The sequence below is a fragment of the Pundamilia nyererei genome, unplaced genomic scaffold (assembly GCF_000239375.1).
Source record: "Pundamilia nyererei isolate P.nyererei 1_Seehausen unplaced genomic scaffold, PunNye1.0 scaffold00374, whole genome shotgun sequence".
Lineage (NCBI taxonomy): Eukaryota > Metazoa > Chordata > Actinopteri > Cichliformes > Cichlidae > Pundamilia > Pundamilia nyererei.
The window spans coordinates 222910-250293 of NW_005187775.1; the positions used below are offsets into that span (position 1 = coordinate 222910).

Sequence of the window (27384 nt, forward strand, 5' to 3'; positions counted from 1 at the left end):
ATTCTCCTCAACTTCTGAATACTTGTGTGTTCCTTTTTCTGCTGTTGTTTCCCCTTATCTAGCGCTTCTTTCTGCATTTTTGTTAGGAATATGCTTTGTTGCATGCTTACTGCTTGTCCTAGAATAGTGATGGTAAGTATTAAAATGCCTTTTAATTTAATAGAAAGTAAAACAAGTCAAAAATAAAAATTATCAAATTGCTAACAGAAATATATATAGTGGCATTTTTAAACATGGATAAGCTGTTTTGTGGCAAGTGGTTGTGGGTTTTCTTCTCTTTTTTTTTTCCCTGATTCTACGATCTGTCATAGTGTAGTGTCACATAATAACAAATTAACATTACGTAATATGCGTGCTGGCTAAAACTGCCAGGTCATAAAGAAAAGAGAATGAATATCAACTGGGATTTTGGTTTCTTTCTTTTTGCAGAATGAGATTGCCATTGCTGGAGTGATTGACCTGAGTACAGTGGAAACATTCCCAGTATTCCCAGCAGCTCAACGTGGTCTTATTGACCAGGACACCTGCCACGTTCTGCTAGAGACCCAGCTCATTATGGGTGGGCTCCTTCAACCTGACTCTCCTGTCAAACTTTCACTGGAGCAAGCTCTAACTCGAGGCCTAATTGACAGCCATACCAGACAGTCCCTGTCTGAGCTTGAGAGCGCCCTGTATTTGGTGGAAAACACCAAGACTGTGAGTGATGAACAACAAGAAAATGCCTTGCCTGTAGTTAGAGCCATGGAGACCGGGCTAATCAGAGAGGAAGTGGGACTTCGCATTCTCCAACTCCAGATGAACACTGGAGGATTGAGACATTCAACTGGAAAAATGTTGAGTTTGGAGCAAGCAGAAGACAAGAGACTTTTGTCTCCCAGAATTATTACCAAGCTCCAGTCGAGACTACAACACAGAGAGCTGATTGATCCAAACACAGCTGAAAAAGTAAATCTCTGTGAGCTGCAGCTCCAGTGTGTTCTCGATGATGATTCAGGGCTTCTTCTCTTCCCTGTCAAGCAGCAACCTGGAGGAACAGTTTGCCTCCATTCTGGAAGAAAAGTCGGTATTTTCCGTGCTGTGCAGGAGGGACTGATTGATCGGAAAGTTACTGTACGACTGCTTGAAGCTCAGCTTTTTGCCGGTGGTATTGCAGACCCACGATCTGGCCATCGACTGACAGTTGATGAAGCAGTTCGCCATGGGCTTATGGACCAGGATCTAGCCTGTGCCATGTTAGCACGTCAACTGCAAAATGGGGGCATTCTAGACCCTTTCAGTAGAGAGCGCCTGGACTTAGAAGAGAGTATTCGCAGGGACCTTCTCTCCCCTCGTTTGGCTCTGTTGGTCCTTGAGTCTCTCTGGACTTTTATGGGCTTGCTCTGGCCTGAAACTGGAGAGGTTTTACCCATTGCTGAGGCTGTTCAACAAGGTGTGATCTCGGGGGATCTAGCAAGGAGCACCCTGAGACAACGACATGCCATTGGGGCTTTGTACAACCCAGAAACCCTTCAGGTGCTGCCCCTGAACAGGACTGCTGAAAATGAATTAGATCCCAGTGCGGTCAGTTTTCTCAAAGAAATCCACATACCAGATGTTCTTTCCAACATGACCCAGTCAGGTAACCCATCTCTAAACCGCCACAGCTGGGGTTCCACTAGCTCCTCCTCTCCTCCATCCTCTCCCCTGCCTCCATCATCTCCCACAGGCCTTGTGTGGGAAACTACATCAACTAATGGGAAGGATCCTGAAGAACAAGCCAAACACAAGCTGCTGTTTCACCTCATGACTCACAGCTATGTAGATGCTCATTCTGGAAAGCGCCTCGTGCTGCTTGACCCTGAACTAATGATAATGATCAAGGACGCTGACATGGTTGCTGGAGAATCTGCTCGTCAGGTTGAGCCGCTAAGCAGTGTGGCTACAGATAAGCTAGATAAACTGGAAATGGGGGAAAAGATTAGTTTAGCAGGTAATGGAGTGAGTGAAGGTGTCAACGACAGTTCCAGTTTAGTCACACCAAGTAAGGATTTTGAGATTAACGATAGAAGTGGCCTAGAAGAAATGCATGATGGGGAAGGAAACAACAAATCACTGCAGCAACCATCAGAACCCATAGAAGAAGATTTAGCCATTTCAGCTAAATATGAAATTGCTGGTGATAAAAGAGAAAAGGTAGATGAACAAAAGAAAGAAATGACCAGTTGGGACAGTTTAGCTTCAGCTAAATACCTCAACGATGAAATAACAAAGAGCCCAAATGAAATAATACAAACTGAATACCAACCCATGGATAGTCCTGTGCGAGACAGTAGAAGTACAACTACAACAGAAGTTATTGAAATGGCCACAGCACCACTCAAATCAGAGGATAATGTTGAAAGGAAGACATTCAAAGAGCTCATCCCAGGGGAAAAACCAAATGAAGATGTTAAATTAACAGCATCCCAAGAAAGGAAAGATATAAAAGATTCCCAGGCTGAATCAGAAATTATAAAACAAAACGTGGCTGTAAAAGAGACAGACTCAAAGCAAGCTAAACCAAAAGTTGATATCTCTGAAGCAGTAGTGGAAAAGCAAGAAGAGGATGCTGAACTGGAGAGGATGGTCATGCAGCTCAAACAGGGAGGTCTAATGACAGAAGAAGGGGAAAAGCTGCTGCCAGATGAGGCAGTAGCCCAGGGTGTCCTTCCTGGCCATACAGCTGTTAAATTAATGGCTCAAGCCGGTTTGTTTGGGGGCTTCCTAGATGCCAGCAGTGGGGAGTCACTTACCATGGAGGAAGTTATGCAGGAGGGTTTACTAGATGAAGATCTAATGTGGGGTGTCCTAAAGTCAGATAAAACCCTTGCAGGGGTTGTTGATGTGGAGAAAAGGCAGATCTGTGGGGTGAGGGAGGCAGCTCAGGCAGGGTTGATTGATCCCAACACAGCCTCTCGACTTCTGGAAGCCCAGGTGGCATCTGGGGGGATTGTTGACCTGCGTAGGGATAAGAAAGTCTCTGTGACTCTAGCAGCAAACCTGGGGCTGATTGAAGACGATCATAGAGAAGAACTTGTAGCACTGGAGAAGGCATGCAAGGGAAAGAATGCAGATTCCTCAACATTCCTCAAGAAAGCCAGTTTGCAGCTTCAGATGGAAGGTGTTCTCGACCCAGAGTCCAAGTCTCCAGTTCCTATAGAACAAGCTATTCACAAAGGCTTAATTAGACCAGAGGAAGCTTATCAGGTCTTGGCTAGGCAAGTGGCTGAAGGTGGTATAATTCACCATCCTTCAGGCATGAGGCTTCCAGTTTCTGATGCTGTTGATAGAGGACTAGTAGATCGGTCCGTTGCTCCTGGGTTAGAGGAACTTGAGTGGGTCTACCAAGGAAAAGTCAGTCCTTCACATCGCCCAGAAGCTTTTGTTTTCCAAGCATCAACCGGAGCTATTTCAGACCCTGACACTGGAATCAAACTTACTTTGACAGAGGCTGTTACTAAGGGTCTTCTAGATAAGAACAAAGCCAGTGAAGTCATGGCTTCTCCTACAGTAACTCAAGGAGTTCTTGACCCCCAAACAGCACGGATTGTGCCCTATTCAGAACTTGTAAACCAGGGTAAGATAGATATTGAAACAGGTAAACGCTTCTTGGAGGTGAAACCATTCCGTGGTGTTCAGGATAAACAATCAAAGGAAACACTGACCCTTCCCGAAGCAGTTGCATTAAAGAAAGTTGATCCAGCTCCAGCATTTAGACTTCTCCAAAGCCAGGCAGACAGCGGTGGGATCATTGATATCAGAACTGGAGAAAGGCTCTCGCTGCCTGAAGCTTCTAAGAGAGGTTTAGTTGGAGATGATATGGTCACAGAAATAGCTACAAACCAGTTTTTGAAAGGAGGCTTAGTTGATCCTTCAACTGGACAACGAGTCTCAGGTCTCAATGTTGCAACTGCTTTAGGACTGATATCTAACAATGTGGCTTTGGAGATTCAGGAGAAAGTGATGACAGTAGAGACCGAGGGTGGTGAAGAAAGCTCTACACCCGTTGCCTCATCAGATAGTACGTACAGCCCTGCTATCAAATTTGCAGCATCAAGTCCAGACAGTCCATCAAACTGGTCTGATGTGAACACTGAGGAGCCCATGAAATCTCCACCTTCAAAGAGAGAAGCAGTGCAAGATGAAGAGAAAACACTGACATCTGTACTTTCAGATCAGTTAAAGTTATATGACACGATAACAGATCAGGACAAAGTGGACAAACCTGAGTCAGGGAAAGAAAAGACTTCAAGGCAGCAGGACGAGTCCATGGACATCTTATTTAAGTTTGCAACTAATGTTGAGAAAAGAATCCAGCAAGCCATAAAAGAAATTGAACCACAGAAAGACACCACTAAATCACAGAGTCTTCCTGAACAGGAGGCAGATGAGAGACTGCAAATAAATGATGAACAAAGGAAAAGCATTATCAGAGATTCTGTAGAAGTCAAGCCGACACAAATCTATCATGCTGACAAAGATTTACAGGAAAAGGATAGAACAGGTGTCAATGGGGAACCTGTGCAGGGTGGGGAAAAAGAGCGTGTTCCCGAGGATGGAAGATTGAAGCCTAAGACGACGAGTTCTGTGGCAGTAATGGTTATAGATGACAAGGAAAGCAAAGAGTGTGATGAAGTGTCAAATTTGGGCGAAGAGGAATCTAGAAAGGATGATGTGGCAGTGCAGAAAGATGATGGCATAAGAGAGAAGGTCCAAGTGGTGGAGAAAGCGAAGCCCTTAAAGGTTGAAGATTTAGAGATCAAAACCAGCACTCGTTCTGAAGAGTCAGCACAGTCGTTGACATCTGCTTCCAAAGAGTCAGAAAACAAAAGCAAAAAGAAGAGGAAAAATAAAAAGAAGGGAAAAGGTAAAGAGACAGAGGGCGAAACACACCCTTCAGAGATAAAGCATGGATCTCAAATTTATCAAACTGAGGAGGAGATGGAAGGAAAGTCTGGAGCTGTTAATGCGACTACAGTTGAGCTTGCGTCACAAGACGTAGACATGAAATCACAGATTCATGGGCAGGGAGCTTCTGAAGGGCCAATCGAAGGCATAAGGACTGATGAGAAATTTGAGGTTGAGAGTAATTTGGTGAGACAGGGACAGAAAGAAGCCTTAAAACCAATCGCTGAACCAGAGAAAGAGGCAAATAAAATATTAACAGCTACAGCAAAGGCTGATAAGAGAGAGGAGATGAAAGGGAAGTCTGAAGAAAAGGATTCTGTCGCTCAGCAACCAGAAAAACCAGAGAGCATTCAGGAGGTGAAGGAAAGGAAAGAGCATGAGCTGCCTCAGAAATCCCCTCTGCCAGACACTGAGAAAGCGGCCTTGATCCTGAAGGCCAAAGAGAGTATTCTTAAAAAGGTGTTTGAAAAAGGCGTGAGTGACAAACAGGCTGCTGAGGAGCTGCAGGCGCTGCGCAAGGAGGTGGGGAAGAAGGAGGGTAAAGGTATAACTGTTAGTGATGTAAAGGCACAAACTCGGCACGCTAAGGAGGATGGAGTGGAGAGTCGAGCTGTAAAAGAAGACACTGTCAAGACATCCGATGGTTTATCTGAAGAAAGTAAAGAAGAAGAGATGAGTGTCAAGGTGGACAAAATGAAACTGAGAGAAGTCAAAGAAAATCTGCCTGTGGAGAAACCGTTGGTCGAGGAGACCACGGAGGCTGAACCGCTGGAGGTTTCTTCAAAAGAAAAGGATGCAACTTTTGGAATGGAAGAGACACAAAAAGATATTAAGACAGCTGCATCGGTCCAATCTAAAGAAGCTCAGCCTAGTAAACAAAGTAAGAAGAGCAAAAGATCCAAGAGGCTGAAAGTGGCTGAAAAAGCTGAGCCTGATACTGAGAAGGCACAGAGCAAGGAAAAAGTGGAAGTGACTGCAACAGAAATTACCCCAAAATCCACTCTGGAAAGAACAGATTTGGAAAGCTCAGGTTTGATTCAGGAGCAGAAGGTAGATTGTGAGAGTCGGTCACTAACGAGGGATATCCTCTCACTTTCGGCTGGCGAAGAGACAGTTGAGGTGGAGACCCCTGCAATTATTATTCCAACAGTTGAGACTCTTGAACAAACTTCACCCCATTTGTATCGACCACAGAGGCCCAGTTATCACGTGCAGGACATCGTACAAGCGGAAGAGATCAGTGGCGGGAAAGACAAATCCCACTCAGGCACTGGAGGTGTGATCGAAGCTGACCTTTCTCACGATGAACACAAAGTGGAGACAAAGTCCACAGCTCTGTCCGCTGCTCTGTCCACAGCTCAGCCCACAGCTTCTGATCCACAGCCTGATAAAACAGCTGGCAAAGGCAGAAAGAAGAAAAAGCACCAACCAGTCAAAGAAGAAGGCACCGATACTCCTGCATCAGAATCTTTAAAAAACCAACAGCAACATCTTGAATCTTCAGAAACGCCGGCTTTGCTCTCAGAAGATGCTGCAGCTGAGTCTGGATCACCTGTAGTCCCACAGTCTGAGACCACCACTGAGACCCGGGCAGAGGATGACGCCAGCGAGAGTCCCCAACAGGTGTCAAAGAAAGAGGAAGCATCATCTGTGACTGGCAAGGCAAGAGGAAAACTTGTGAAGTTATAAATATTTTTATTTATTTATTTATTTTAAAGCCCTTCGGTTGGTCAAAGCATCTTTAAAGTGTGTTTTGTTTTGTTCCCACAGTCATCATTGATGCGTCAAGAATGCTTGGAGCACGACCAGCGAATGGTGGCCCTGCTCTCCATGGTTAGACACATCGAGGTCCAACTGAAGCAGCAGCAGCAGCAGTCTGTTGGTCGCAGCCTCATCACATTGGAGGACATCATCAGACAGACTGAGGTGAAATTCACACACACAAACATGCACACTGCTTTTAATGCTTAAATTTGGTTGGCAGCTTAGATTGGCATTTGTTTTCCGTGCGAGACAAACCGGTCAGCCGGTTTAAGGATTAGTGTCTTAATCAAGAATCAAGAAAACTTTTGTTTTCTTTTCCTAATCTGTCTCGCAGACTCTGGACCTCGAACTGCGCGACATGGAGCCTGAGATCAACAAAGAGGCGGAGGCGGCTGAGCGACTGCTGAAGCCCCAACCGAAAAATGTTCCTCCTCAACTCCTATTGGCCCTGGAAAAGGATAGGCGGAGCTTGGCTCGAGGATACGAGGCTGCCAGGGCTCTTTCTGAGGGCATTCTGCAAAGTCTACGAGACCACAGAGACTCTTATAAGGTAGCAGAAACAGATAAATAACAGAGGGTAGCACACATATATAATAGACAAAGGCATCACTGACGGTGCTCCGACTTTTCCTTCAGGATGCAGTCACAGCTGAGCAGAAGTCACTGGGACAACATGTGGAGAGCTTGCTGTCTTGGTTGACAGAGACAGAGACTCAGATGGAGAAAGAGAAGAAAAATGACGGTTCAGATCAGCTCATGCAGCAGCTGACTCTTTGCAAGGCAAGTTTTCTAGAAAGAAGAAATTGTATTATAAACATATATACATTTGTCATGCTTTGAACCTGTAGATTTAAATAATTAGCAGTATTATTGCTTGGTATCGTAAACATGGATCATATGGAGGGGTGGGGACACTGGTTCACTGATTCGTTCTGCTGAGCATTCATTTGTTTGTGTGAAACTTTCCTTCAGGAGCTCCAGTCCTCTCTGAAGGCTCGCTCTAGCGAGGTCAACAACGTAGTGTTTGACATTCAGGTGTTCATCTCAGAGCGGGCGCAGGACCTGGCCCCTGAGCAAAGCAGGCATCTTCTGGGGCAGCTTCAGCAGCTGCAGAAGGCCTTCCACAGAGCTTCCGGTCAAGCCCAGGCCTGGGCCGACGCCCTCTCAGCCCAGAGAGACAGGGAAGGGGAGCGGCAGCGCAAAGAGAAGGAGAAAGAAGAAGAGAAGGAGAAAGAGAGGCAGAGTGCGAGGGAGAGAGAGGTTTGGAAAACGATGATTGAGATGGTTTTAAACGCTGCGCAAACACTCGGTTAGCTTTCATATTTAACATCGTTTGTTGCCATGCTGTTAACTGTCATCATGCTAAAAAAAAGCTCATGTTTCATGAAATCTGATGTGTCGGATTAGAAAAGCCCAACATAATCTCGCTAACCTCCACCATAGTTTCAGCTTGTAGTGCCATTACACATCGACTCAGACCTGATCTCCTCGTCTCGGTTTTGTACTCGGACCACTGCTGCTGTTTTTGCAAATGCTTTGCTACTTGACAGTATCACCACCCTCACTTCTACTACCGAAACTTTTTATGCAAGTGTGTTTGCTCCTCTGCATGTCTCTATAACATGTGTATTATTAACCTGTTTGCCTTGCTGTTCCAGATTGCCACTGAAGAAAATCGCTTGTGTCACGGCGGTAAAGTAAAGCCTTGCTGGCTACAGCGCGTCACTGTTTTTCCTCTTGTCTCATCTGAATACCTGGGAGAAAGAGGAAAAACAGCAAAAATAAAACAGATACTTGTTTGATTTCTCTTTGTATTGTTTGTTTGTTGCTTGTCAGACACGTTGATGTAAATGTGTATGTGTGTCTGCCTCTGTGTGTGTTTTAAGTGTGAACTCTGGACACAATCTGCTCAAAGCTTGGCAATGTGCACTACAAACGTATAGCATCTTAGTAGTCTGTGCTTCTGTTAAGAGGTATAAAAATGGTAAAACAAAATCACGAGTGGGCTGTTCCTGAAGTGTTTATGATGGACTCGTCCGTACGAGATTTGGTCAGGATCAGTTTTCCTCACATTTGCTTTCTTTCTGGATCTTTGCTTTTCCTTCTCTCTTCAATTTCTCTCAGGTGGTTCAGCAGCAGAAAGCAGAGTGCTCTCAGAAACTGGAAGGCCTCAGCATGTGGTTGGCTGGAGCTGCCAGCCTGCTGGCCAGTCAGAGACCAGGAGCAGAGTCAGGTGATGTGGATATCCTGCAGGAGAAGCAGAGGAAACTAAAGGTGTGAAAGTCCTACATTAATCTATCTTTCTTGTTTGTGTGTATAAGATTCAGCTCAGTAATTCTGCATATCGCACTTATATCATTAAAAATGTTAGTAATTTAATCCTTAATATTTAAGACAATGTTTCTATCTCTTTGTTTCTGTCTTCAGGAAGTCCAGAAAGACCTCCACACTAAAGGCGAGGGCATAGCTGAGGCCATCAGGTCTGTGGAGGAGCTCCTGTCAGAGCAAGGAGAAACCCTGAGCCCAGAGGAGAGGGAGAACCTCCAGGCGGCGCTAACAAGAATGAAGGAGCAGTACAGTGCTCTGACAGATTCAACCAGCACCACGCTGTCTGAGCTCGACACGGCCATTAATAACACTGTGCAGCAGAACACACAAAGGGTAAGAGCAGCAATGTGGTCGTACATCTGTCAGAATTTTAAAAGTCCCCTTGTTAAAACAACTATTTTTACCCATTTCTGAAGATATTTTTTCATACATTAAAGGCATTTTAAAAGTTAAAACCTAAAATTTAAAGCAACTAGGTTTTAATTTAACGTCTTCTACCCACCACTCTGCTCCCGTCTTCTCCTCTCCAGGCGAAAGCAGTGGAAGAACTACAGGAGACCCGAACTCATATAGACTCCCTCCTGAATGAACTGTCCACCCTTAACCAACCTGGAAAGACTCTAGCTGGATCTTCAGCAGCCCAGGATGTTATTGATTCCCCTTTTTCACCACCAGAGGGCGCTGTGATGTCACATACTGAGATGCTACAGGTTAACTCTCTGATCTGTGTTTGGCACATTTTGATTTAAATGCCTTACAATGTTACAGAGTTCTGACCGATATCATCTTTCTGCCAGGCGGAGCTTCAGCAGCTCCAGGCTCAGCAGACACAGCTGCTGCAGATCACCCAGTCGACTCGGTCCCTTTTGGAGCAGCCTGACACAACAGTTCCTCCTGAAGAGAAACAGCGACTCAGGGCTGCCCTGGACCAGCTGCAGGCTCAGCACCAGGACAAACTGAAGAGCTGCCAGGTACTAAAAGTATAAATATATATATAAATAGTGTGCTATTCTCCATACATAATATGTGCACTGTCTAGGAATATCTTTTTTGTTCAGTTGCAACTTAATGAGGTAATTAGTGATTTGTGTTTAGCCCCTGTGGTAACTGACTGCCTCTCCTGTATCGTTTATCTTGTAGGACCGTCTGAGAAAGTCTGAGGCTCTGAAAGATGAGCTGACAAAATTCCTCCAGGAACATGGAAGTTTGGGTACCTGGCTGGAACAAAGTGAACGGGATCTTCGTTCTCTTGGCGAAGGAGAAACAGATGCACAAGGACTTAAGGGCAGGCTAGACGAGCACAGAAAGGTACATGGAAGTAGAGTCCAGCCAGTCGTTGCTAACACAGATGGTTTCCTTCATTATGAAAGGTTTTTTGTTTTTTACAGAAAGAAAATGCTTAAGATAATTTGGAAATGATGTTATGACATAGTTTTTACACTAGAGCGACAGCATCTCCAGCGTTTACAATACTGTGAGAACAATCATCGGAGCTCAGCAGGCAGGGGTGCAGAGTTGAACTTTGTCTTCATGTTGGGTTATTATCTACACTGTGAAAGTTAAGACAATAAGCCTTTTCAAAATAAAACCAACCTTTTGTATGTATGTAGGTAATATTAGCTTCTAGGTTGATACTTGCATCAATTTTAAAAAGTCTAGGAGAAAGTACATGTTACAGCATTAAAACCTTACCTGTTTTCATCTGTTATGTTCAACACTTTTATATATTTCAATATGAAGTTTCTCATGAAGATCACAAACTTATACATATGGACTGTTTCCAAATGGGATGCCATTAATTCTCCACAAGAGGGAGCTGTTGTATCAAATTAATTTTTCACATGATGCTGACCTCAGTCCTGCAGATAGAGACAAGGTGGTGATGTCACTGGGTGAGCTGCACATCTGTAAAGCCTTTTTTCCCTCTCAAAAAAGAAGGAAAAAGCAAACCTTTAGAAGTTCAAACTCTGTACTGCATCTACTACTGAGCAGAAAATTCTCCAGGCAGACAAGTTTGCTTGTGGCGTTGTGGCTCTGCAGTTTGAATGAATTAGCCGAACGTGGTTTTTGCTGCCTTGAACTGAAGTAAATGGGCTGGGCCCAGATTGAAATCACTGTTGCTAATGTATGTTTTGTTGTTTTTTTCTTTAATTAACAATACATGTGTAATTCCAGCTTGCCGAAGATGTGATTTGCCACAAGGCGGACTTGCGCTTCGTTTCCATCTCGGGTCAGAAAGTTCTGGACTCTGTTCAGGGAGCTCTGGAGCAAGGTGGTGGTTCAGATGCATCTCTGGAGAGCACCAAGCAGCTGGTAACTGACAATCTACAGGATGCCAACCACAGATACACCACTCTACACACCAAGGTGAAGGAAGTTCTGATAATCATTAGGAACTGTGCTAAACGTAACATTTGGTTCATGTATATGCTTAAAAACCTTTGTGTGCTATGTGCAGTCAACAGAGTTGGGCAGCCGTTTGTCCGGCCTGTTGGAGAGATACCAGCAGTACCAGGATGAGGTCGTCTCCCTCCACTCCTGGCTCAGCACTCAGGAACAGAACCAAAGCATAGCGAAGGCCAGCGCAGAGACAGACCCGCAGAACCTACAGAACACACTACGACAAGTACAGGTGAAGCATGCAATGACCAACACCTGCATTAATGAGCACAAAATGACAGAGAAAAGAGAAAATATGCAATTGAGACACATTCAAAAACATGGCTTAATTTGCAGTCTTCATTCCATAGCTGTATATCATGCAAAGAAATTATGAAAAACATTAATTTAATTTTTCAGATAACGAAAAAAGGCTGTAATATTTGTGAGGATTATAGGAAATATTTATGGGTTTTATGGGTATCTCTATTTCCAGCTGCTTCAGGATGAGCTGGCAGAGCGCTCGGTGCAGCTGGAGAAGGTGAAGAGGGCAGGAAGAGATCTGGTCAGCACAGATGAATCTCCTTCCCTGAAAGCTGTTGACATCCTGTGTGCTGCAGGTGATTTAATCTGCCAAACACGTTGACTTCAGTTATAATCACAGACCACAGAGCCTTTATTTGGGCTCTTTCACAGCTTGACTTGTTTCGCACCCTTTCTCTTTAGATGGCTTGGAGAAGAGATTCGACTCCCTTTCCACATCTGTCTCAGAACGGGCCGAGCAGCTGCAGACAGCTGTGGCCCAATCTGTCAGCGTCCAGGAGGGCCTCAAGGGTCTGCTGAGCTGGTTGGACAAACTGGCTCTGAGCCCTGGACCAATTGAACCCACTGCACAGGCTGTACAGGATGCCCTTACTCAGAACCAGGTGGGATAATTACCAAAAGAAAAATGCTGAATTTTTTCACAAAGTATAAAACATCTGAAAAAAATTGCCTGAATTTTGTAGGTTTATAGTTATAATAAATCTCCATCCTACTCTTTTTTTTTCATCTTTCTTGTTCAGAAACTTCGGCAGGAATTACTCTCCCGGCAGGGCAGTGTGGACGCAACACGAGACTCTGTTTCCAAACTGCTTCACACCTCAGACGCCTCCACGGCTTCAGGCCTTCAGAGGAGTTTAGAAGATCTGACTCAGCGCTTCACTGCAGCACAGGCCAGCCAGGCTGAGAGGGAAGCTGAGCTCAAAGGGCTGCTGCCCAAGCTGGAGAGCTACGAGCGGCTGGGGTCAGACCTCCAGGTCTTCACCCAGAGCCGAGTGAAGGCTCTGAGTCCCGTCGGTCAACCGGACCGCAGCGTGGACGACTACAGGCAGACCATTGAGGTTAGCAGGGTCGACAGATTTTCATTAATAGGTCAGTGGATTGGTCATACGGTGGCTCCGTCCAACATTTTTGTCTGTGTGTGTTTTCTCAGGAGGTCCGATCGGAGCTGGAACAGGAAGCCGGGCAGCTGAAATCCTTCTGCAACCTTGGCACCGAGCTCAGCCAATCAAAACCCTTCAGTAATACTCAAAGCTTATTGGACAATGTCAAAGAGGTCACTGATGAATTCAACCAACTGGAAGAAAATGTAAACGAAAGGTAAAAACACCAATGTGAAAAATGCACTTTCAGGTTGTGCAGCTGTAAATGTGAATAAGTGTTTTTAAAGGGACCCAAACTGTGTTGTAAGGAAAGAGTTCATGCTCACAAGTTTTTTGGGTTTTTTTGGTGTTTGTTTGTTTTTTGAGTAATAAAAATCATAGAAAACAGAAACTTTTACAGCTAATGTCCCTTTAAATTTAGATAACGTGGTAATTTAAGACTTTTTCTTTTATAACAGTATAATATAGAATTGAAATTCATGTGTGCAAGTTTCCTAAAAGAGGATGATGCAGCTCCTGTCTCATCAGTTGCCAGGTTCACTATAAAATACACAAGAGGGCCCCAGATACAAATCTCTGAACAGTGCCATGGCTCCTTTATTTACCATTTGCTCCCAGATGTGTGAATCATAAAAATGTCAGCCCGTTCTAGACTTACTTCAAATGAGACGACCTTGGAGATGAATTCAGAGCAAACCTAGGATGTGGTTTGATTCGTCTAAGATTTTAAAACACTTACTGTGTGAGTGGAGCGGTTTCCAAATTTTGTTTTCTAAATTTGTAACCTTCACGAGGCACCGGTTGCTATGCCTACAGGGCCTCACGTTGTATCAGTGAGCAGCCACACTTAAAGCCTGTCAGCAGGGGGTTGGGAATTTATAAATACCATCAGTCTGGTGCAGATTTATTGGATTATAGTTCAGATTGGTGGGGCAGTCAGCCTTCTGTAAAATCAACATATTATTTCTAATTTTATAGTGGCTAAACGGCACTCATACGACATACTGTAGGATGTGGGTTTGTTTTAATCTTACGTGATGTTTCTCAGTACTGGGGTACAGTACTGTGTCTGTCTGTGTGAGCCTACTGTATTCAAATGAGTGTGAACTGATGTGTTGACCGGGGTACTAATATAAGCAGAGTTCACATGGCTCATTGTCCATCCTATAAACTGCCCGCTCAGATAACTCCCAGCCTCGAATCCCGAGGGAGAGAAAATAGCAGCGTGATAATGATACTGCTCCATGCCAGACGTCTTCTCAGAGCTGTTTTGTCTGCAGGCAGTCAGCACTTTTCCAGCTTTAGCCCGACACAGATCACATACGCAGAGGGAGGTCAAGGCTGCGTTAATGCTGCCTCCAGGCCAGCGTGGACCTTGGCTGGTTCATGTCAGCAGTGTTTTGTCTGGGCATTTTTCTGTCTTTAAAAAATTACAGTGGGTAACCGTTTATACTGTAATGGATCACATTAAAATGAAAATTAAAAAATGTGTTTTTTAAGCAGAACTTTCCCTGCTCTGGTTCTCCGTACGTTCTCTGGTCTCTGTCTACGACTTGTTTTCTTCACGCTGTCGTCTTCCTTCCTCATCGTCTGTTTTTCCACACACAGGTTTGCTGCCATTCAGGCCTGCGAGCAACAGCTGCTCCAGTTCCGCGGCCTCTCCGGCTCCCTCGTCAGGTGGCTTCAGACAGCACAGGACCAGCTGCCCTCCAAAGAGGCCAACCTCAACACCGAGGGCCTGCAGAGGAGAGTTCAGCAGCTTAAGGTTAATTAATTTGGTAGTAAATGATTCATACAATGTGAATCATGGGAAAAAAATATATCCATGCTACTTGAAACGACTCCTTAAAATGCTTTATGACTTCAGGACTTGTTGCACGACTGGGAGTCGCAGGGATCCCGAGTTCAAGAGCTAAACAAGACGGGCTCTGAGCTGGAATCGCTCATCATCGATATCACCGCTCCTCAGACCAAAACGGGTAAGAACGAGGATGCAGAAGCTGCCAATCAATAAGCACTCTCACACTCTGCTTCAGTTTAAATGACTTTGTTTACGCATGAGAGCGCTTTTAAGTGAGAATTACAGACGGTGTGGGCGGGGGGGAATCATCGGAGGATTTATAAAGTAATTTGACCTGAGGTAAACAGATATGAAAAACAAATCATGAATTAAGAACTGCAGGAAGGCGACGACAAAAACAACAAGTGTAATGAATCTGTATTAATAATCAGACCTGTCGCGGTACATTCCTGTGATGCAGCTAAGCTACGACGGCACGTTTAAATAATGAAGGAAACAGGGAGCACTGCCAACTTCTAAAACAGTTTGTTACCTGCAGACTTTGCAGGGAAATCCAACAAAACCACAAACTAAATCCCAGACTTTTCCAGTTATTTTCTCCAGCTTTGAACCACATCAGAAACATTTGTATCCACTCACTTCTAGGTGTTCTGCCCTCTGGTTACATGGTTGGATATTCTTGTGTACACATCTTAATAGTTAAGTCAAATAAAACCAAAACAGAAGTAGGCGAATGCAGTGAGTGTTTATCTTGCTGTGTGTTACACACATTAGATTCCTGTGTCCATGTTCAGACTGTGTCTTTTTCTCCCAAGTCTGTCTCTCAGCGTTCCTCACTTCCTCCCGAGCATCCTGTGCTGATGTTGTTTGTACGCTGGCAGATGTTTTTGGTACCGTTGAGCACCTGTGTCTGAACCTTTTTTCAAACCCGTTGGTTCGTCGCTCGCCACGTTGATGTTTGTGCGACGGTGTTTGCATGAGCATGTTGTACTCAGTCAGCTGTGTGTGTTTTTCTCCCAGGTGCTCCTCACATCAATGGCTCAGCAGGTCCCAGCAGTGTCAATGGCATTCACACCTGTAAAGGTGAGCTCTCCCTCCAGCTCGCTCTCTGTCCTTTTTCTCCATCAAGCCCGACTTAACCGTGTGGTGTCTTTTCACTCGCTGTTTATTATATAACATCTCAGCAGCACGCGTATTCACAAAGGCCAGCGAGACGCCGCTGCACAACCTTTGTGTAGTCAGAAGCAGCAGACCCCACATGGTTAAAATGAGAGTCTAACATGAACCTCAGAGAGTTGACCACCACCTACATTAGTGGTGCTTTTAGAGAGTGTTCTGTGCACTCACTCTGTCCTGTCACTGCTGGCTTTCTGTCCATCCAAAACACAGCAGGTATATTTATTACATTAAAAAAAAATACTGGTGTCTCCACTGCTTCACTCCAAAGTTTCTCTTTATGTACAGTTGTGGGTCTTCCTATCCTTTTGCTCTGAGATTTTGCCTGTTTGCTGGTTTTCTCTGTTCTGGTGTATCCGGGGTTTTCTAATATGTTCGGGGTTTATGCCTTTTTTGGCCCTCAGATCTGACAGAGCTCCAGGTAGCAGTGTCTGATGTGAACAGTCGATATGACGCTTTGGGCGGGGAGTTAAAGGAGCGTCTTGGTCAGCAGCACGCCTCGCTGGAGCTGAGGCAGAAGGCCAGGCAGGGCACAGAAGAGCTTAAGAGCTGGCTGACAGACAGAGAGGAAAGCCTGAAACAGGCACAGACCGCCTCTCCCTCCAAACCGGAGGTGGTACGAGCTCAGGCCCAGGAGAACAAGGTAAAGGATAGACTCTAATGCTTTGTGGTGCCTTTTTTTCTTTGGTAAAGATGCAGCAAAGTCATCTGTTATAACCAAGTTTTGTTTGCTTTATTGAATAGCTTTGATATGCAGACGTTGTTTTTCTTCTGCAGGCCCTGCTGTCAGAATTGGCCGAGCACTCAGGAAAGGTGGAGGAGCTGAAGAGCACGCTGAGGAAACTGATTGCTGAAAACCCAGATTCACCAGAAGCAGACACCTGGAGACAACAGCTGCAAGAGATAGGTATGTGCTGTAGGTGACGGCGGAAAAGATGATGTAGGACTGGACAAGCCTCTAGTATGGAGACAAGACACGGGAACGGCTGAGCTTAGCGTAGTTTTAAAATAATGTGATGGGAGTGTTTCCGTTGGATGAAAAAATAAATGTATGAAGGATGCTCAATGAGTTGCCAAGTATGCACTTACCTGTGCAGTACACCCCAAGTAAATCCTGTGTGTAGGAAACGGGAATGAGCACTGCACTGCGCAGTACTTTTGGAGAGATTCATTATGAAGACGATGCACTGTGTCAAAGCCTGAGCGATTCACGCAGAGGAGATGCAAGTCAGTGATGTAGAGAACAAACACTGCCTGAGGGGCTTGACACAAAGAAACGCTGATTTAGAGAAATATGACTTGTGATACCCGTAGCAGTCAGGGAGTTTATGTTCCCTCATGTCAAGTTTGATAAATATGAGAGGACAATAAGAAACAGATAAAAATGCAGATGACTGTAGATGTAGACCGTGCTGGAAACGTAATCTTTCCAGACTTCTTTAAATGGCCTTAAAAGATGACGGGTTTTTTTGCTTAGTTGAAAATGGCTCTGAAGGAAACTTGCACGTTACTTCAGAATTTGTAATAACTTTTATATGAGATGACGAGAAGGTGAAATCAATACCGTCCAGGGAGAGAGTGGGAAGCGTTCCTGTCGGAGCTGTTTGTTCACTCGAATACTTGATATTTTTACCAGGGCCTCCTATGAGCGAACAGAGACAGAAATATGTAAGGTGAAATCCAAGAAGGAGGCCTTTATATTTCATATTTCATAAAGTCTTTTCAAAGCCATGTGGACCGAGTACACACACACGCACTGCAGGATGCCCAGAACATGAGTCAGTGAGGGAGACAGAAGAGGTAGGAGGGGCAGGGGAAGAAAAATCTAATATGACTGAGCTGTAATGTTGCACAGCTAAATGAAAAAATATTCCCTAAACAATCTGTTCCCTTTGGTTAGTTTTTAGATGAGGAATATACAAACACGTTCATCAACAGTTTGACTGAAGTTTTCTCACGTCTGCTTTGATTACTTCCTCAGACTCCCGCTGGCAAACGGCTAATCAGACCGCGGCTCAGAGGCAGACTGAGCTCGAGACGTGCGCTGATAGGCTGGGCAGCTTTGCCTCAGCGGCCAATCAGTTGGGTCCTTGGCTGAGGGAGAAGGAGCTGATGATGAGCGTTCTGGGACCCCTGAGCATCGACCCCAACATGCTCAACACACAGAAACAGCAAGCACAGGTATGCTTACCTTATAAAGCCGGAAGTGCTGTTGGCCATGTGGTCCTATGTGCAAATTTCTCTTCATCTTCTGGTTCGCTGATTTAAAACGGTGATAGACAGATCACCTGCCAAGTATTTTTGAAAGTGCCAGCTCTTTTCGCAACAGTTTACACGGACAAGTTCCCAGATGGTTCTGTCTAACAAACCATCTGCTGTGTCAGGTTACAAGTACGTGGCAGAAAATGTAAAAAGAATTAAAGCTCTGAGTAGGTGAAACAGTGATGTTCAATAAAAATCCAGCACAAGAAAAAGTGGGGGGGTTTCTGCAGGCTTTCAATTCTTAGACAGATTGTATGTTTTTGATATCGACAGGTTACTTCATTGAATTTGTAATGATGCCTTTGATCTTTCCTCTTTCCTTCAGTTCATGCTGCGGGAGTTTGAGACCCGGCGGCCACAGTTTGACCAGCTGACTCAGTCAGCTGAGGGCATCCTCTCCCAGACCGGTGACTCTGCTCAGGACCCCAAGGACCTGGCAGAGGTGCGTTCTGAACTGGGCTCCATCTCCCAGCAGTGGGAGGACCTAACGAGCAAATTGACACAGAGGTCGAACCACATCGATCAGGCCCAAGGAACCAGCGAACGGTACCAGGTAAGACTGAGACAAGTCGAGAGGTTTCAGCAGAATCTTGAGTCACATTCCTCATGTGGTGGTAAACATTTCTAATCTCCCATTCAGGCCTTGCTCCGAGATCTTTCCTCCAGTCTGTCTGCTCTGAGTGAGAGGTTGGATGCTCAGGCCTCACTGAGCGCTCAACCCGAGGCACTGAAACGCCGCCTGCAGGAAACCGGAGAGATCCGATCTGTGCTGGAGAGAAGGCGGACCGAGCTTGCCGAGGCGGAGAAGCTCTGTCAGGAGCTGAGCGCCATCGTGGCTGAACCCTACCTGAAAGAAGAGCTGAGCAAACGACTGGAGAGTGTCAGCGGGCCGCTCAAGAGTTTGGAGGAGCGTGCAGGTATGTTGAGTTTATGTGGCGCATTGAATGATTATCATTACTATTTTACAATTTTTATTATTATTATGATTCATAATTGTTGATGCAAAAAACTGCTACCAACTAACTCACTGATAAATGCATCAGAACCTTCTGAAGTCCTTTTTGTCATTTTAATTAATGTACTTGTTTGGTGTTTGTTTCTAATTCCTCTTGCTCTGCTTTTCTTTCCTTTAGCTGACGGTCTGTCTCAGCTCCAGGCTGCCCTGTCGTCCACCCAGCAGTTCCAGCAGATGTTTGAGGAGTTGCGCTCCTGGCTTGACAAGCAGACAGATCCTAGAGAATCATCAACCGTCGCCCTGCCCTGTCAGCCGGAGGCCATTCGCTCCCTGCTGGCAGAGACAGATGAGCTCCAGCGTGGGATTGCCAGTCAGCGAGGCTCCTACGAGCTGATCCAGGCTGAGGGAGCGTCGCTCCTCGCCACTCTACCAGCAGACGAGCGCTCAGCCCTGCAGGCCCGTCTGACCTCCTTGAGACAGGACTGGGAGGGCCTGAACCACAGGATCTCAGACAGGGAGGCAAGACTGAAAAACACTCTGAACAAAGCAGAAACTTACCAGCAGCACAAGGCTGAGCTGGTACCGTGGTTAGCAGACTGCGAAGGGAAAGAAAAAGAGCTACAACCATCACTGGACTCGTCTGCCCTGGACGAAGCCTCGCAGAAAGCACGAAATCTGTCCCTGGACATCGAGAGACGACAACCTCTACTTGAAGCCTTTAATGCTGCATCTGATCAGCTGCTGGAGCAGTGCTGCATCGGGGAGGAAGAGGTATGGACTGAAATATGGAGAGTGATAAATCCATTCATCTGATTGGCGATGCAAGATTAAAGTGCATGAATAAATCTAAAGTTCAGTAAATGATAAACACACTTGTTTTCTTGTAGGTACGTGATGAGAAGGCTCAGCTGAACCGGAGGGTAGATGGACTGGGCGAAAGCCTCCACAATCGCACCGCCCAGCTGGAGGAGCTGGCCAGCCGTCTGAAGGAGTTTGAAGAAGGTAGACAGGCAGTGGAGAGGAGACTGGAGGCTGCCAAGCACCAAATCGAAGTGCAGGAGGCTCTAGGACCTCAGGTACTGAAAAGCACTGATCATTAACCTTCACACTTACGTTATTGCCAGCAGTGACCACATCGCCTTCTTTCACATTCAGGCATGCAGTGCCAAAAGCCTGGAGAGGTTGAGAAGTCAGCAGGAGAGTCTGAGATCCTTGCAGCCTCAGGTGGTCTACCTGAGAGACCTGGCTCAGGGGCTGGTGCAGGATGCACCCCAGACACCAGGAGGCAGCACAGAGGGAACACGGAGACTCCAGGAGCAGGCCAAAGATGCAGAGAAAGAGTATGAAGATGTTACTGACAAGGTGGGGAGCAGGGTCATTGTAATTAAAAAGGGAGGGGGGTTGTTAAAGTTTCTTTAATGTACTCGGGCATCAGATACATCTGTGTTTATCAAAAAGGGTGAACTTCCTATTCCCTGATTACCTGTACGTGGCCTGGAATTGTCTAAAATATACTTGATGCACATATTAAAGTGCCAAATCTGCCACCCGGGAACATGCTTTGGTAAAACAGCAGGATGTGACAAAGGGGCAGTGATGAAAGGAGCCATAAAAGTTGATGAAACCCAACCAGCAATTTTTGCAATCTGGACTGAAGACATGTTTTACCACCGGACGAACGATTTATTCCAAGGGTCATTGTGTGAGAGGGTGTCTGATCTAGTGAGTGTGTCAGTGAACTGAGGGAGAGCAGAACAGCTATAGCTGTCCGAGGAGTTTGGCTGTTAATGTTATAGTAGTGATGCTGTGTATGGTCGGTGTGGACGTTCAGCACTTTGTCACAGTTTGAAATGTAAACCAGAGCGTTCAGAATTCAGCGCCCATAACGTTTCATCTTATTTCTGCAATCCAGCTTCCATATATTCCATTTAAGGTCACAACTACCACACAACTTCTCACTGTATACAGTATCGAAGCCATCAGGCTACGCTGGGATCCTCTAAGATGTTTTATTTACCTTTTTTTAAAACAAGACAAACTATCGATCTGATGACATTGCTGCCGAGGAAACAGTTCTGCGGTGCTTTGGGCAATGATGCTTCTACTGTCCCTTCCTTGCACCTACACAGACGAAATCTATTTATGCTCGCTGCTGTGTTGCATCATTTTCTGGTTTGGTTACACGTTGTTCCCTAGCCTTGAGCTGTTGCTTTGGACAGAAAATATTACCACACAGGCTTCTCTCTGTCTGATTAATTTGTGCAGTCTTCTGTTCTAAGCTGATATCATTACTGGGTCTCTATTCTTATTAAATTTCTGGTTCTTGTTTGTTGCTTTTGTTGCTTTTTTTTTTTTTTAAAAAGAAAATATTTCCAAAAAAGTAGTCGCTGCACTGAAAAGCAAAAAGTCGTCATGCTCTTTCTGCCCTTTCATTTGTGATGTTTTCTGGTTTGACGCTTCAGAGAAAAGAGATTTCATGTCAGAGTAAAACGTGGGGAGATGGTCTTTCAGTTGTAAGGCAGATGCTGCTGTATTTTTAAATCTCTTTAACGTGTGTTGTTAAATTAATGCATTTTAAGGTCAAGTACAATCATAGTTAAATACTTGTTATCCTCCTCTATCAGATCGAGCAGTGCTGCTCCTCCCTGGAGTCACGGCTGCAGGGCGTCGGCGAGGTCCAGGCTCACGTGCGGGACGTCTTCTCACGTCTCGCCGACCTTGATGATGAACTGGACTCCTTCAGTCCCGTTGGACGCGACGCGGACTCCTTGGCCTCTCAGGCCGACGCCCTGAAGGGCTTCCTCTCCCGTCTGGCCAACCTCAGGACTGAGCTGGAGGGCCACGCGTCAGAGTGTACCACCATGCTGCGGCGCGAAGGCTCCTCTCCCGACCTCCTCGCACTCAGGAGGGAGACGGAGGCTTTGAGCCGCCAGGCCGGCAAGGTGAGTGAAGAGGACGCTGATGTGATGGAGGTTATCCTGACTCGGCTTTGGTAAATGTTAGTAACATCCTTGATTTGTGTTTTCTGCTCTCTAGCTGAGTGAACGCGGCCAGGCCAGGTTGGACCAAATCGAGGATGCTGCGGACCGTGTTCGTGATTTCTACAGGCTGGTGGCTGAGCTGCAAGGCCTGCTGGGAAGAGCAGAAGAGAATCTGAATGCGCAGGGCCTGGTTGGCACAGAGGTGGAGATGATTAAGCAGCAGCTGCAGGAGTTCAAGGTAGGACTCACTGGTTATTAACGTGGATGTGTGCAGTCTGTGTGTGTGTGACTGTGAAAGCAGCGAGTTTGCAGCCACTGAATTCGTTGTCACTGAATGTTTTGAGGTTTTTCAACAAGGAATCAGATTTGCAGTAGTTTGTACCAAATCTTCTTTTTTCCTTGTTACATTCAGCTCGATTGAGTGATTTCCACTGTTCGTTGTTATGACTACAGTATATGTATGATTCTGAGAAGACAAGAGTTTATCATCGGCTCAGGCGGGTATTGTGTCTGCTCGTCGACGACATGCAAGAATCTAAAATAGCTCCGGGTGAACGGGTTGTTCGTGTTTGTGTGTCTCCCTTCTCATGATGCCATTGAAATGAAATTGCACTGATACACAGCGACTCTTCAGCGTAACATGAGCTTTGATTTAGAGCTGCGTGTGTGTGAGTGAGTTATGAATAGTGACATTCAATATGTGTCTCTGAGGGGGTCTGTATCTGTGCTCTTCCTCTTGCTCATCTCTCTAGAGACCATGAGGTACATGGGTGGGGGTGAGTGTGTGTGTGTGTGGGGGGGACTCCTGTTGTGCATCAGGACTCGGACACGGTGATTAGCTGACTCGCATGTCTCTTTGAAACGCCTGACACGCTGCTGAATCACGCAGCTCCTGTTCTTTTAAGGATAGTTGTGGTTCTGTCAACATTTCCAGCCAATATGTGAACGCACTCTCCCTCCCTCAAATACTTATGACGCCCCTCCCTCCTCGTGATGTTCAAGCCCCGCCCAGCTAGCGTTTTGACCTCGTTAGCCTCGTCACTGTGGTGATGGAAAATGATCTAAATTTGATGCCGAGGCAAAACGAGTCTATTTTTTCCTTTTCTTGTGGTTGAGACGAGCTCGGGTTCTGTAAACACAAGGAATGGCTGTACTGTCTTTGTTTGTGCTGCTCCTTTGTACCTCGAGGATTTGAGGCGTTTGAGGACACGTTTCCCAGCGCGAGTCTTCGGTGGTAGTCTGGGCGTTACATAAACTTTCTAAACCATATAAATACAGCTTGCACTACACAGAGAGTGCGGTTTTAAGCTTATAACATACAACATTAGATACTGAGAGGCTGCTAGCCACCACAGAACCACCCAGCTTCAGACTTCAATCAAACCAAGATTTGATCAAATATTTTGAATCCTGTGTTGCAAATTTACAGTTTACGGGTTTAACAATTACTAAGAGGCTGGAGCTGAAAGATTAGAAAAGAAAAATAAAGCAAATGACACATTTGCTGAGTAGAAATTAAATTGCCTGTAAAATTACTGGAAGGACTCCTGAAGACGTGACCTCTGTAAGAAGTTTATTTTGTCCTGTTAACAGCCCATAACCCAAAGTTTCTGGATTTACAACGACACAAACACAGCACATTCTTTTCAAGTTGCTTCACAACTTCAATCGACAGCTGACTTATTGTGGCAGAAGACTGAACTGCAGGAAAATAAATACTGGAGTAAGAAATGTGATAATTCTGAGCCAGTGGATCCAAATTTAGGATCTGACTGTTTACACACCGCATGTTTACAGTGAGGTATTAACCTAAATAATGAAATCCTTAATCCTGTATGTACTGTAATACTGTAAGTTGTCACTAAGACATAACTGTTTACAGCTCGTTCTGCATTTAAAGAAAAAAATCCCGCTGGGAGAAACTCCTGGCACCTCCAGTGTTCGGTTCACAGGCCTAGGCTAGTCTTTCAGTCTGACTTCTCTCGTTAACGAGTACATTTTCTTGACATGATGTAATATCCTGTCCACTTTAGACAACTATGTGAGAGCTCAGGAGTAGTATGCAATGAGTCCCACGCACAGTCAGTGCATTTTCTGCCATCTGCAGCTTGTGGCGCTTCAGGAAGGTCCTGCTTTTTCAGGATGATCGATGACTCGCATAATACGGGCGCTAATCATTTTTTTGCACACGACAAATTTAGTCTGAGTCGTCCTCGTCCCCTTGAGAGCGATCATCTCCGCTGTTGTCGAGATGCGTGGGTGGATCAAAGAAGAGTTTTTACTCATTCCATGTGACTCTTTGTTCCTGTTTCTCTTCATCCTCAACTTTTTAAACCTCTGCACCTTTCTTGTTTTCTTCCATCCTAATTTGATTATTCGGATATATTGAAACATCTTAATTTCCGGTGCGCCTCCTTCTTGGCCTACTAACCTTTCTTTGTGTGCGTTTCTGGGTTTTTCTCTCTTCTTCCCCCTCACCGGGCTCTTAATGAGAGCGAGCCGAGGGAATGTGTAGCAGAGAACAAACAAATAGAGGAGATAAAGAGCTGCTGAAAGAAGAAGGGAAGGATGAGAGGAGAGATCCAGATAAATAGGCTACACTTGAAAAACGGAGCCACATCAAAGAGTCTGAAGCTCCGTCAAATATTTTGCACTTGAATTAATCATGTTAGCGAGCAGATCTGCAGGTGTACTAATGCGCCATATGACTGGGAGTAATTAGGTCAAAGCAATATTTCAGTGTTTACAAGGTTTAAAGAGGCAACTGATATTATTTTTTATCAAATAAAGCATGTTTCATATTAATAATAAGCAGCTTTTCCAGCATATTTTCATTTTGATGCAGAAAAGAAATCTCTTAACAAGATTTTAGCCCTTAAATGAGTTTACACAAGCACGCATCATACGCATGGTGACAAGAAAAAATGTTTCTTAATTAAATACAGTGAAGGTATTATCTAATGTTCAATTTATTTGTGGATTACACTCACTCACACGCTATTTTTCCCTGTTTAGTAAATCTGGCCCTCGGGATCTTCCCTATAATGTCTATACAGATTTCATTGTTCTCAGATGATGAAGCAAAGCTGCAGCATCGCTCAAGCTCAATCTCCGATCAAATAAAGAAACATACATACAGCTACATAACTTGACACACGACAATAAAATGCCCATACCGCCTTAAAAAGCCACGAGCATGGCTATAGACCTGATAAATGGTCTACTCTATTTGCTACAGTGTGAAATTGCAGCATTTCAGCTGTAGTGAAACAGACGCAATCAAAATATAAGTCAAATATTCCATCGCGTGTCTGTATGTGTTATTTAAGAGGTAAATAGTTTGTGTTGTTTTTCAGTGATGAAGACCTTTCCTCTATTAAAGCTGTGAACTGTGAGCCGAGGTGCAGACAGACTGCAAAAATATCACGGGCAGAATGTATAATAGCTACTGTCTGCAGGGTATGTAGAGCATGGAGAAATGGTCTGTCACTCTATCTGGGGGCAGGGGGGGTATTTATAGGAGGGCACCGAAGAGAGGATAGCAGGGGGGTATTGTGAAGAATCGAGAAAAAGACAAACTATCGGGCAGGATTACAGATACACAGGGAAAGATGAGGAATTATTTGATAGACGGTTTACGTTGCTCTGGTCTTCTGTCTGACCCCGTTTTGACTTTTTTCATTTTTTTTCTTGGTAGCTGAAGAATATCTTGTCCTGTGTCCTCTAATAGTCTTGAGATGAGAAAATGTCTTTCGTCCACTTTCGTGAACCAGCCCTCCTGGTTTTGTTTTTCTCCCCTCCACCTCTCTCTCTGTTTCACTCTCTCTGTAACCGATCCAGCCCGGCTCATTTCAAACCTAAACATGTCTGTCTGGCTCTAAAACAGACCGGGCCACCCCTCTCCCCTCTCTTCAGCCCCCTTCCCCTCCCCCAACAGACCCCTTTTCCAATCCAGAGAGATGATGTCATGCCAATGCTTAAAAAGACCAGTGGGCTCAAGATGAGGTGTGTGTGTGTGTGTGTGTGTGTGTGTGTGTGTGTGTGTGTGTGTGTGTGTGCTAGCCGTGGGATGATGGGGTCATGGGAGTGGGTGGTGATGTTGTCAGATTATTGTTTAAAGTTCCCAATGGTGATCTCACAGAGGCTTACTGAGTCAATGAGGGTGCGAGAGAGCAGTCTCCTTCTGCTCTTTGTCTCTTTATTAGCATTCCTGTTACACTGCGATTTATTCAAGACACTCCGAGCCTCGGAAACATCATTTTGTTCTTAGATAAACATCTAAAAGTTTGGCTGTGAGAAACTGAAAGTGAGCAGATGTCACTGACTGAAAAATGTGATGTTTAATGTAAAAGTTTTTTGGCAGGGGTTGAAAATCCAAGAAACCGCCACCTCGATGTCACCCACGGGTTTGTGAAGCCTCGATTTTAGCATTTTGACCTTCACTGTGTTGTTATTTCAAACCAAGAAGTGCTAATGTGTGAGCTAGGTTATCAAGCTCCATCACTAGACTGTATGGGTACACATGCACATATACCTGTTAATTAGTGCTAAGTAACATCTAAATTAAACTAGTATTTAACTATAACCAGGGCACAAACTTCTTGAACAGACTGTTCAGTTCATTAAAACCATAAATTGGGCTGAGAGTTTGAGTTTAGTAACGGAGTTAACAGAGAAAGCAGACACGCCCCTAATGAGGAAGTCTTAATAATATTTAGGCAGGTGAGTGTTAAGAAATCCCATGCAGAGTTGTCATGACGGAAAAAAGTAGCTTTAAAGACCAAATCTTTTTTAATAATGAGACTATGCATTTTAATGAGTCGGCCTCAAGTGGCCACTAGAAGAACTGCAGCTTTACTACTTTGTTTTGCTCATTTTTAACCCCGAAAGCTTGTTTATGTCTCTCAAATCAAGAAGCCAGTAGCAGCTTTGTTCGGGTAAGCAGAGCTAAAAAGTAACATCAGTGTACTAACATACTGATGTTTACCATTTTTACTGTCTCAGTATTCTTAAAATAGCTAATCAGAACGAGACATTCGTTTTCTCATGAAACACATTATTGGACTTTGATCTGATTATCGTGCCAGATGAAAAAAGGGAGGCTAACAAAAGTTAATGCAGTTCATTTATCAGTGGGTGCATAAATGTTTGCTCTTTGTCCAAGTCTATTCAAAGGTTCCAGTAAATCATAAAACGTTTCAGTCTGGTCTATGTGTTCGTTCTCAAACCCTTGTTGCATTGGCACTGATTTAATAATATGCCTTTAGGAGAACATGTACGATGTAATGAGCCGGCAGTGCTGCTGCCTGCCTGGCTCTCTGTTCCCAGCAAGAGTTTTGCCATTTATCATGTACATGTTTATACTTGGCCATCCTGTTTTCACATATG

General features: G+C 44.9%; 1 protein-coding gene across 1 annotated transcript in view; it reads left to right on the forward strand.

Moving 5' to 3' along the window:
* Positions 1-27384, forward strand: part of macf1a (microtubule actin crosslinking factor 1a) — a 229969-nt gene that overhangs the window by 149035 nt on the left and 53550 nt on the right. Inside the window, exons 37-65 of the mRNA XM_013915833.1 lie at positions 430-6588; positions 6697-6852; positions 7025-7240; positions 7327-7470; positions 7663-7950; positions 8815-8964; positions 9118-9351; positions 9549-9728; positions 9816-9989; positions 10159-10326; positions 11194-11385; positions 11477-11650; positions 11894-12017; positions 12124-12323; positions 12462-12779; positions 12872-13038; positions 14430-14586; positions 14689-14800; positions 15643-15705; positions 16203-16441; positions 16576-16705; positions 17780-17979; positions 18386-18613; positions 18701-18977; positions 19194-19786; positions 19903-20091; positions 20171-20377; positions 21640-21957; positions 22052-22234. Of these exons, the coding sequence (XP_013771287.1) occupies positions 430-6588; positions 6697-6852; positions 7025-7240; positions 7327-7470; positions 7663-7950; positions 8815-8964; positions 9118-9351; positions 9549-9728; positions 9816-9989; positions 10159-10326; positions 11194-11385; positions 11477-11650; positions 11894-12017; positions 12124-12323; positions 12462-12779; positions 12872-13038; positions 14430-14586; positions 14689-14800; positions 15643-15705; positions 16203-16441; positions 16576-16705; positions 17780-17979; positions 18386-18613; positions 18701-18977; positions 19194-19786; positions 19903-20091; positions 20171-20377; positions 21640-21957; positions 22052-22234 (11940 nt within the window). The remainder of the gene's footprint in view (positions 1-429; positions 6589-6696; positions 6853-7024; positions 7241-7326; positions 7471-7662; positions 7951-8814; positions 8965-9117; positions 9352-9548; positions 9729-9815; positions 9990-10158; positions 10327-11193; positions 11386-11476; positions 11651-11893; positions 12018-12123; positions 12324-12461; positions 12780-12871; positions 13039-14429; positions 14587-14688; positions 14801-15642; positions 15706-16202; positions 16442-16575; positions 16706-17779; positions 17980-18385; positions 18614-18700; positions 18978-19193; positions 19787-19902; positions 20092-20170; positions 20378-21639; positions 21958-22051; positions 22235-27384) is intronic.